The sequence below is a fragment of the Platichthys flesus genome, chromosome 6, assembly GCF_949316205.1.
Source record: "Platichthys flesus chromosome 6, fPlaFle2.1, whole genome shotgun sequence".
Taxonomy (NCBI): Eukaryota; Metazoa; Chordata; class Actinopteri; order Pleuronectiformes; family Pleuronectidae; genus Platichthys; species Platichthys flesus.
This window is the reverse complement of record NC_084950.1, coordinates 742,661-754,457: the sequence shown is the minus strand read 5'-3', so window position 1 is coordinate 754,457 and position 11,797 is coordinate 742,661. Positions and strand designations below refer to the sequence as shown.

General features: G+C 47.4%; 1 protein-coding gene across 2 annotated transcripts; it reads right to left on the bottom strand.

Annotated features, from left to right (window-relative positions):
- Window positions 1-818: 818 nt before the first annotated feature.
- prr5l (proline rich 5 like) lies at window positions 819-11,022 on the bottom strand. 2 transcript variants are annotated; one of them, XM_062389175.1, is made up of 9 exons: window positions 10,814-11,022; window positions 6,458-6,591; window positions 4,341-4,421; window positions 3,891-3,939; window positions 3,131-3,188; window positions 2,644-2,735; window positions 2,428-2,565; window positions 2,097-2,214; window positions 819-1,361 (listed from the first exon to the last, which is right to left on the bottom strand). In XM_062389175.1, the coding sequence occupies exons 2-9, from the start codon at window positions 6,577-6,579 to the stop codon at window positions 997-999; spliced, it is 1,023 nt and encodes a 340-aa protein (XP_062245159.1). In that variant the 5' UTR covers window positions 6,580-6,591; window positions 10,814-11,022; the 3' UTR covers window positions 819-996. The 2 variants fall into 2 exon arrangements, with proteins under 2 accessions (XP_062245159.1, XP_062245160.1); XM_062389176.1 differs by having other exon boundaries at window positions 6,458-6,588.
- Window positions 11,023-11,797: the final 775 nt, after the last annotated feature.

Here is an 11,797-nt window from a genome sequence, read left to right as displayed (position 1 = left end):
GAAACAATAATAATATCACTTTAAGTAAGATCATTTTTGTAGATTTATGAGTTTTCTGACTGTGTAGTCAGAGTTCAGAAACACCACCAGGGGGCAGCGGACTTGTGTCTGGTCGTTGCTCAGATTCCAGGTGAACTGATCTGATCCACAGATGTAATCCGATTACCTTGGACAAGCTTCAAGTGGAGGGATTAGATCTGAACTGTGACCTGACTGGTCGGGGTTGTAGCTTTAAGGTCAAAGGTCAGGCTGTTTAATTCAGAGTCACATGATGATCACGTTTCCATGAGTTTCACATTTAAACGTTTGGAGACACTTTCCATGTTTGTGCAGTGACAGAAAATAGATCTGAATATCTTTTTCTGTGGCGCCCCCATCAGGCCAAAGTTCAACCTACAGCTCAAATGTAAACATCTGGGTCAACAAACATCTTTCTGAATGTAACAAAGTACATTTACTTGATTACTCTACTTACGTGTGTTTTGAGGTTCTTTAATTGAATCCATCAGACGTCACTACATTTACCTCACAGCTGTAAATATAAGTTTTAAATAAATAAGTGCAGATTAAACTTCCTGTAATAAAAGATTGAGACTGATCCTGGAGCAGCTGCAGTGACACACGTTTCTACCACCGACTGTAAATTGAAACGAACGTATCTCCGAGCCGAGCGCTGCCATCTAGTGGTGGTGACATCATCTCGGATCAGAGTGTGTGCGGGAGGAGTCGAGTCAGAGCGGCAGGAGGAAACAGCTTTCGTTTGTTCTCCAGCTGAAGCTCTTCTAGTTAAAGATCTTCTTCAATCAGACAGAACAGAGTTTAATTCATGATCTTTATTATTCAGGTCTGTAAAACAGGTCGAGTCTCTGACCCTGGATCAGTTTCACGTGTGACGAGGAGCGATAGAACCAGTTCCTCCTTCCTGTTTCCTGCTCCGTGGTTTCCTCCCCATCCTTTGTCTTTCCATTCATATAATGTCTTGCTGTGATTGGTCCGTTAGCTGTCAGGAAGGCAGATAACTCCGCCCCTCGTAGACTCCACCATGTCCGGTTGGCTGGAGAAGGGACTCATCGACCCGCCCCCGACCATGAACCTCACACCACCGGCGCCACCCCCCACCCCGTTGCTCCTCTCTGTTCCGGCGTGGAACCTGCCCGAGGCCGACAGCAGCCGCACGTCTGAGTGAGCGTTGGCCACCGTGTGGCGCCGCACGCCTCCGACCTTCTCCAGGTAGGCCTCGCCCTCCTGCTCCACCAGGGGCGCCAGAGACGCCGAGTCGGAGGAGGAGCTGTGATGCTGACAGACCGTGATCTCTGGCTGGTCACCTAGCAACGACCCCGACAGCCGCAGATGACGGGACTCTGGACGAGGAGACAGGAAGTGAGCGAGGAGACAGGAAGTGAGCGAGGAGACAGGAAGTGAGCGAGCAGTAAGTTTCTATAGAAACTACCAGAGGAGTCGCCCCCTGCTGGGGTCACAATATAAATACACCTCTCATGAACATTATTAGAAGTTTTCTTTCAGTGTATTAAATGTTTCTATGATGCTTGTTAATAAAGCGAGGGGATGTCAGAGCAGCCTTTTCCTGACAAACAGACTTAACAAAGATGGCCGACATCTGAATTTCCCACGAGATTAATAAAGGATCCATCTATCTTTCACAGCTCTGCTAAAGTGAAGCCAGATTATTTCAACCCCCCCATCCCCCTAATGGCTGGCTGCAGGAAACCCCTCCTCCTCCATACTAGCAGATGGGACATGGACCAAACTAATTAAAATAATTAAAGTGTAAGTTTCATTGGAACAGTTTCATTTTCTTTCTCTATTCTTTTCTTCCAGCAACGATTAATTGACAAAATAAAACGTCAATGTTCTGAACGTCTTCATTTATTATCTCGGGCAGCATGGCCTCATCTGATTGGTCAAGTTCATTGACCATTCAATGCACAGAACATCATCTTGTATATCACACATGTTGATATCCCTCCCCCTCACCCCCCAGCTGCTGATGTCATCAGGATCATAAACATGTACTCAAACAGGTTTAGAGTACTATCTATAGTACCTGTAGTACCTGTAGTATTACTAGTACTCACCTAACAGCAGATGGTTAGTGTTGTGCAGCACGTTGCTGACGTACGGACACACAACGACCTCCACCAGTCGCTCCAGCTGGTAATACTCCAGACTGGGAGTGCCAGACTCGTGGATTCCCTGAGAGAGGGAGATGACGTCACACGTTTGATTCCCTGCGTTCACGTTTGTCTATTAAAAGCTGAAGCTGTGGAGGGAACTGTCGTAGATGTTGACTGATGTTCAGCCGCCAGAGATCCACAGCAGCTGTCATGGCGTCCATCTTTATTTACTCTGTGAGTCAAAGTAGAGTCTGCTGTGTGTGTGTGTGTGTGTGTGTGTGTCTGTGTGTACCTGCAGTACCAGCAGCATCTGAGTCACAGGTGGGGGGATGGAGGCAGCAGTTCCCAGAGTGTCCTCCAGGTGGAGCTTTAACAGCACCAGGTCTCTGAAGGCCAGAAGAACCATCTGCCTGACAGTCAGCTCCTGACCCTGAACACACACACACACTCTAATGAAAGTTACAGAAACATGTGTTGTGTGAAAGTTGTGCGTTTCTGTGTGTTTTACCTGGACTGGGTAGAAGATGGCCTGCAGGGTGGGAAGTGTCTCTGTGAAGAATCTGTCCCACGTGTCTCCCAGAGTGACGAGACGCTCGTCCCCTAAGACACACAACACAAGAGGTTACACCCCACACACACACACACACACACACACACACACACACACACACACACACACACACACACACACACACACACACACACACACACACACACACACACACACACACACACACACACACACACACACACACACACACACACACACACACACACACACACACACACACACACACACACACACACACACTTTACCAAATATGAAGACATTCCCTCAAGACGTTGAGATGTTCACAGGAATGTTCGTAAACACCTGTGATTTTAAATCACTTCATAATGTAAGGAACTCTCTGTTGGTCCTCATCACTCTGACAACAGCCAATCACACGCGAGAGTTCTCGTTCAGACTCAGAAACCAGGAAGCAGTTTCTCACCGGACTGGAGGAGGATCTGATCCAGGACGTCAGACAGACCCCGAGTCAGCAGCTGGTTCTGAAACACACACACAAACACACACAGGTTAAACGACCTCACACAGTGAGCCCTGCATCACGTCTGGATGCTGCGTGAAACACAGGACACGTGGGTTCTGAAGTCACATGACCAGGCTGCGGTTGATTGACCCTTCAGTCCGATGCCGGCTCAGAGTTTCAGAGACTTTCAAATCAGTTCATCAACTCTTGTCAATATTCTTCGTTTATTCATTTATTCTTTGTCACATGATAAACAGATTAATACAATTATAAGATTATTTTATAGACAAAAAGTAGGAAATGTATCCTCACATATTGTTTATTCTTGATTTTGATGTTTGTCAATCAGAGCAGTTTCAACCCCTACTGACACACTCACATTATGACTGTGACCTTTGACCTATCAAATCCAATAATTCATCATTAAGTCTAAGTGACAACTGGTCAAAATGTAAAGAAATTCAGTCGAGACAGAAATGAGATGTTAAAGAAGCAAAACAACATGTGATCACTGTGACCTTTGACCTCCAAACTATAATCGGTCCATCTGGTAGTTTAACCTCAACGTGTTGTTGAGATCTCGTGTGAATGGGACAGATGAAAAAAACAACATGTCTTTATGATTCACGTCAGCACACAGAGGGAGTCCCGTCCAGATGTTGGTTTGTGAAGCTGATGAAGACGTCGACTCTGAACAACAGGAGATAAAAGGAGAAGGTACCTGGAAGTACTCTGTGATGAAGGAGCCCATCTCTGTTTTCAGGAGCCACCTGTGAAGACACAGCAGCTCAGACTTCATCACACTCCGAGCCACCAGGGGTCACACTCACTCTACACCCCCCACCACAACAACACCTGAATTCAACTAACTTTAACACGTTTATTCAATTATTCACTAATGTTTAAATGACTTTAACGTGTTGAGGAAGCTCAAATGGAAATAACCTCGTCTGGTGCTGGACACGGAAATCTGAAATCTCTCAGGACTTTTTCTTTTCTCCAGCTACATCAGATTTTATTCATTAGATCTTAATTTTAATTTATCAAACCCCAGAACATTAAGAACATGATTCAATAATCTAGGAACTGTTCATTCAACCACCTCCTTCAGTTAGCCCCCCCCCCTCCCGAGGGGATTTGAGCTTCAGACTTTATGAGACGCTCGTGTCACCTGATGCTCTCGTTCAGCTTGTACAGCTCGTTGGTCTGCAGAGCTCCGCCCTGGAACACCTTGATCACAGCTGATTGGACGCTGAGGGACACACGAAACGAACACAGGTGAGGTCAGAGGTCAGAGGTCAGAAGGTCATCAGGTCATGTGTGTTAACCCTCAGGTCCTGACACGGACACAAATCAGATCATGTGTCCGTCACACGGCTACAGACATGTGAGTGTTTCACACGTGATGAATCAGTGTCGGGTCAGAGTGCCACGGGCCTGCATGTGGTCGACAGGAAGTGACCCGGCTGCCGCTTCCCTCCAAACATCCTGCTCGCCGCTGCAGTCGACAGGAAACAGACCGAAGACTCAGAGCGGAAAGAACCCGAGGTCCACGAGTCGAGATCGAGGAACGTCCGCTTGACCTCCGCACGTGATCACATGAGCCAAGGTCACTCTCTGAAACCAGTTTCAATACTTTATAAAACTGTATCGACCGGACAGAGGGACAGACAGAGAGACAGAGGGACAGACAGAGGGACAGACAGAGAGAGAGAGGGACAGACAGAGGGACAGACAGAGAGAGAGACAGACAGAGGGACAGACTCTCTGTCTGTCCCTCAGTCTCTCTCTCTCACTGTCTGTCTCTGTCTGTCTGTCCCTCTGTCTCTCTCTCTGTCTGTCTGTCTGGGGGACAGACAGACAGAGACAGACAGAGGGACAGACAGAGAGAGAGACAGAGGGACAGACAGAAACAGAGACAGGGGGACAGACACAAAGAGAGACAGGGGGACAAACAGACAGAGAGAGAGACAGAGGGACAGACAGAAAGAGAGAGAGACAGAGGGACAGACACAAAGAGAGACAGAGGGACAGACAGAGAGAGAGACAGGGGGACAGACAGACAGAGAGAGAGACAGAGGGACAGACAGAGAGAGAGACAGAGGGACAGACACAAAGAGAGACAGAGGGACAGACAGAGAGAGAGACAGGGGGACAGACAGACAGAGAGAGAGACAGAGGGACAGACAGAAACAGAGACAGGGGGACAGACACAAAGAGAGACAGGGGGACAAACAGACAGAGAGAGAGACAGGGGGACAGACAGACAGAGAGAGAGACAGAGGGACAGACACAAAGAGAGACAGAGGGACAGACAGAGAGAGAGACAGGGGGACAGACAGACAGAGAGAGAGACAGAGGGACAGACAGAGAGAGAGACAGAGGGACAGACAGAAACAGAGACAGGGGGACAGACAGACAGAGAGAGAGACAGAGGGACAGACAGAAAGAGAGAGAGACAGAGGGACAGACAGACAGAGACAGACAGAGACAGACAGTGAGACAGACAGACTCTAGTTATTATTCCTTGTTTTTCCAGTCTGAATGTTCAACGCATTTTCAGAATCCGGAGAAAACTATTTAATTCAGATTTTGTGATAAAAGTTAATAAGGTCTTGATTTCCCCCCCCCCCTCCCCCCCCCCCCCAAACGTCACTAACTTCTCGACACGCTGCCGTGAGGACATTTTCCCAGCGAGTAGTAAACTGGTGTTTCAACTGGAACATTTCTCAGGGAAACGTGTCACCTCAGTATCTGCAGAGTTCTGTCACTGTGGGCAGCAGAGCACAGGAAAGAGAGTTCAGTGTTTCCCATCAGTCACCTTGACTGTGACTACCCCCCCCCCCCCCTTACGCTCGGGTTATCTCTCGCCTCAACACTGAATCCTCGTCAGTTCGGCCGTGCAGCTCAACAAATGTTAACCAGATGTAAAAAACGAAAGTTGAGTTTTCAGTGTGTGTCTGAACATTGTGTTACACTGATAAACACAAGAATGACAGCGACAACACAAACAAGTTCTGCTCTAACCGTCCAACAACATCAGATCCGACCTTCAACAGAACCTGTGAATCTGAAGTCTGGAAAACCTGAGCAAGAACTTTCCAGTCAGTGTTTGGACCAATAACACACAAATAAACACACACATGATAACATCTGTACTTTGTGATGAAGGATAATGGATTCAGGACGTCTGATGTTTACTGAACTGAAGATTAAACGTCACTGATCTTCTTTATATGAAGTCTTATTTAAAGATATCAAGTGTATAAACAGGTTTGACCTCCTGACCTGTTCCACACGCTGGTGTTGGAGATGTGTAGAGCTGGTGAGCTGGCGTGGAAGCGGGCGAGGTCCGACAGAACCGGCGAACTCATGAACCGAGGCCTGGGACGTCGGAAAGATCCCATCATGCACTTTGTCTGCTGCGAAGAGAAGAAACACAGCAACTGATGTTAGTGTGTAGTGACCAGCAGGGGGCGACTCCACTGGCAGTTTCCATAGAAGTCTATAGAAAGAGACTTCTCACTTTATAACATCAGAAACATTCAGGAGTTTGTCTCCGTCTCCAGTTTCATAAAGCACCGGATGTGTTGGGGGGGGGGGGGGGGGGGCTATTCCTTGATTAGGGAACACATTATGAGGTCAAGGAAAGATGTGAAGGAGAAGAGGTGAGGAAAGGAGTTAGGAAAGTAAAACTAGGGTGCAGACAAAATCTGACACCACTTACACTGTGCTTTAAAAAAACAACAACAACTTTATTATATAACAGAGGCTTCAACACAACCCAAAGGTGACTCAGGCTGGGTTGAGTGAATGAAGACTGTGGGGGGGGGGGGCGGGGGGAGAGAAACAGAGAAACAGAGAGAGAGAAAGAGAGACAGAGACAGAGACAGGTGCAGCAGGCTTCACTTCCTGTTGACAGCCTTCTGTCTCAGCAGCGTTTAGAAAACACATCATTTCTTCAAACCTCAACTTCCTGTGCAGCGGCACTGACCCGAGAGCAGCCAGCTCATCTCAGCACAGAGGTCTCACTACGCCCCGCTTTCCAGAAACCACAGACAGAGACGAGCAGCCTCGAACCGTCGCTCACTTTAACAGCTCTACGGGTTTGTTCCTCTAAAGTCGACCGCAGGTTTATTCCTGTCGGGGGGGGGGGGGGGTCTCACAACGTTTCATGTTGTGCGTTTGAGACCGACTGAGTGAAAATGAAAGCGCTGAATAATATACGTTTGAGTTTCACAGCTTGGTTCAGTAAAACCTGGTGAAGAAAACTTTCTGGAGCTGATGAGGGTTCTAACTCACCGAGTCTCTCATGGACTCTGTGTGTTCGTCCACATGTTTGTCGTATTGTTGTCGAAAATAAACTTCACAGCTGAGTTTATACGTCCTGTCCGGCCTCCTGCTGCTCTACAGGCTCCGCCCCTCACCTGGATGTTACCACATGTTCCTGTTGGTGTGAACGAGTCAGACCCACAACCTGCTGCTGCTTCACAAACACCAACTACACAACATGTCCAGACAACATTTCCCAGAGTTCAGTCTGAAAGTAGCTCACGACAAAAGGAGAATGACTCAACTCTAATTGTAGGTTGAACTCAGAGGAAATGTTTCCTTTGACAGAAGTGTGGGTTTGGACTTTCAGGAGGACGGTGGCACAAACCCTTTAGAAGGTTCTGGTTCATTGTGTCCCTGGAGGTTACACATACAACCGAAGTTCCCTGAGGGAGGGAGACGAGGGACAACTCATCTGGAATGAGAAGCTCCGCCCTCCCTGTGGAGTAGAAGATGCTCTTCAGCAGCTTTTCACTGACGCCAGATTTTAAAAGGTTTTGGGAAATTGAGCCGATCCAGAGAACCTCAACTCCCAGAGCCCAAAGGGGGGGGGGGCCTCCAACCAGCAGGTCAATGGTTCTGCTCAAAGAGAAAAGTTGATCAACCTGAACATTTTCCTGTTTGACTCTTTTCAATCTGGAGCTTTTCCCCCTCGGTTCCTTGACTCCATGTTTTCATGTCTGAATAAAGACAGACGTGGTTTCAGTGTTACCAAGGTTCTGTAAATGTAAAACTTCTGCAAAGTTAAAAAGCTCCTACGGTCAGGGATTGTCCCTCTATACGGCCCAGGTGGCTGATGGGAGTTCACAGCTTTCGCCGTGTCGTCTCCTCTGATCACGTCAACACAAAGATTCTATTGTTTGTCTGATTCCGGCTCCTCGTCTGCAGCAGAGACCAGAACACAGAAAAGAAGGTTCAACACTTTCAAGCTTTAAATCACTAACATGTGAAAGAGATGGTTTCTGATCACTGGTCCCAGTTCACAGCTCCACGTCCAGACGCTGCTCACACCAGGGAGCACAGGTTGTGTGTGGGAATGAGACCGTGTGTGCACCGTCCACCACATGTCGAGTTCTCACACGTCCTCCTGGAGGTGGTGCAACCGGCAGCGTGGCAAACCATCTGGTACACACCAGAGGCAGTCATCACAGAAAGGTCACAGCCCACATCACCTCCTCCTCCATCAGCTCCTCCACCATCACCTCCTCCATCAGCTCCTCCACCATCACCTCCTCCACCATCAGCTCCTCTATCAGCTCCTCCACCATAAGCTCCTCCTCCATAAGCTCCTCCTCCATCAGCTCCTCCACCATCACCTCCTCCACCATCAGCTCCTCCACCATAAGCTCCTCCTCCATCAGCTCCTCCACCATCACCTCCTCCACCTCACCCCCTCTATCAGCTCCTCCACCATCACCTCCTCCACCATCAGCTCCTCTATCAGCTCCTCCACCATCAGCTCCTCTATCAGCTCCTCCACCATAAGCTCCTCCTCCATCAGCTCCTCCACCATCACCTCCTCCACCATCAGCTCCTCTATCAGCTCCTCCACCATAAGCTCCTCCTCCATCAGCTCCTCCACCATCACCTCCTCCACCTCACTTCCTCTATCAGCTCCTCCACCATAAGCTCCTCCTCCATCAGCTCCTCCACCATCACCTCCTCTATCAGCTCCTCCACCATAAGCTCCTCCTCCACCATCAGCTCCTCCACCATCACCTCCTCCACCTCACCTCCTCTATCAGCTCCTCCACCATCATCTCCTCCACCTCACCTCCTCTATCAGCTCCTCCACCATAAGCTCCTCTTCCACCTTCACCTCCTCCTCCATCACCTCCTCCACCTCATCAGCTCCTCCACCTCTCCTTCTCCATCGGCTCCTCCACCATCACCTCCTCAACCTTCACCTCCATCACCTCCTCCACCATCAGCTCCTCCTCCTCTATCAGCTCCTCCTCCATCACATCCTCAACCTTCACCTCCTCCACCACCTACTCCTCCATCACATACTCAACCTTCACCTCCATCACCTCCATCATCAGCTCCTCCCCCACCAGCTCTTCCTCCAGCCAACCATCGGCCTGAGATGATGAGTCACGCGTCTGACAGCAGCGAGTCACGTCAAAGTCACATGACCGCGAGCTTCACATGAAACAAATCAAACGCTGCATGTTCCCATGACGGGGACGAGACCAACCGACCAATCACAGCAGGTCCCTCACGTTTTCTCAAAATCAAGTTCATTCAAGGATTCAAAACTTTATTTCTTCCTTGATGTTTGTAAATCGAACAAGAGATAAAAACACTTCAGAAGAATCAGCCCCGGAATCGAACCCAGGACGAAACCGTGCATCGGATTCACCAGCTGAGAAAAAACCTCAAACTGAACTAATCATCACAACAATTTTAAATATGTGGTACATGGAGGACTGTGATTATTGTGTTGTGTGTGTTGTTGTGTGTGTGTGTGTGTGTTAGCATGTGGGATAATCCTGCAACAGGAGCCCGTCATGAGGAAGTACTCACGGAGACTAATGCAATTACAGACGGAGCTGCTGCACTTTGTTTCTAATCTGGGATCAGATAGAAAACTGGTCACTGACTTCAGGGTTAGAAAAGACATCTTGTGTTACTACTGAAGTGATGCAGAGGGTTCATCCTCTGGGGAACATGATAAGTAAAGGATCAACACTCGGAGTGCGACAACTACAGAGACATGTCCACACCACTGGGGGGCGCCGCCTGGATCATTCGTTTATAGAAATGCCGGCATGAAGCGTCTCAATGTTCACATCTACGACGACTCAGCGAGAGTAAGCGAGCAAAATGTTTGAATGATAAAAATCATAAAAAAAAGTGTGAACAACATTTAAAACACGTACGAACTCCAAACGCATAAATGAAGTACTTCAGTCACTTACTGTGTAAATACCAACTTCAAATCTGACTCAGCAATAAAGAAGTCGGTCTTATCATCCAACGTGTTTTTTTTAATGAAAAAGTAAAGAACAGTTTAATTGTCGCGTTAGCATCCGAACCGGAAGAAAAAACCAAATGACACCAAACCCTCGACTGTGACTGATCACGTGACTCGCTCTAAACTCTGGTTTATATACAACAGATCTACATCGAGACAAAAGATGAAACACTTCTAACATTTACAGGATATTTAGTCATTTGATGAATTTAGAGGTTGTGACTGGAGGAGTTTTCACTTCCTGCTGACAGATAAACACTGTTTGTTTGTTTGTTTGTTTGTTTGTTTGTTACCTGAACGCATCATGACCTCATGGCCTCGGTCTGTGAACTCACCTGAGTGAAGTGGCTTCACTTCTGACAGGATGGACACAGATCTTCTTCTTCTTCTTCTTCTTCTTCCTCCTCCTCCTCCTCCTCCTTCTCCTCTTCTTCTTCCTCCTCCTCCTCACATTACCTCAGTTTCCATCTGCTCAGTCAAACCTCTCTTCAGTTTCCAGCAGCAGCAGAAACTGATCTCAGACTTTTCTCAGTTTCTCTGAACTCATCGCGCCGCTTCGCTCTTTATCTGCCGATGAAAAGCTGAACGAGGTAACCACAGACACTTCCGGGACAACCCTTCAAAGTAAATCTCGAGCCAGGATAGTTTTTTAATTTTGCTTTATTGTGAAGGAGCATCGGGAACTTCTGGTTTGGCTTCTGAAGTTTGACACAGATCCTGATTGTCAGACACTGATTGGTTGAGAGGAGTCGATGTCATGAATATTTATGATGTGAAAACGGTCTCATGTGTTTGACTCGTTAAACTTTTGACTTCTATACTGATGAGAATCAACTGCAGCTTTTGGACGCTTTAAATTTCTTGGATAAAGATTTTTACCAAAGATAAACTTTACATCAAATAACAAATTAAACGGAACTGATCAGAAACATGAACTCAACAAACATCAGCGTGATAATAACTTTTCTATGTTTGGTATTTATTTGATTTATTAAACACAAGTTCTCTCCTGTGAGTTTAACAGGAAACTTAAACTTTCTCTTTCCACTACTGTGTTTTATTGATTTACTGGTTTCCATGACTCATCGGTTATTTGTTAATAATCTATTGATTATCGACCAGTCGACTGATCTCAGGTCAGTCACATGCTTCTCTGAAGCATGAAGAGGAGAGCTCCCCCACCTGGTGAACAGACACAACTACATCAGACTGCACATGAAGAAGAGACGAGCTCTCCTCCAATCAGATGCTCACAGTGAGTTTCAATGAAGCTTTATTAAATTAACTCTGAAAATTAATTTTGTCAGAGGTCAGAGGTC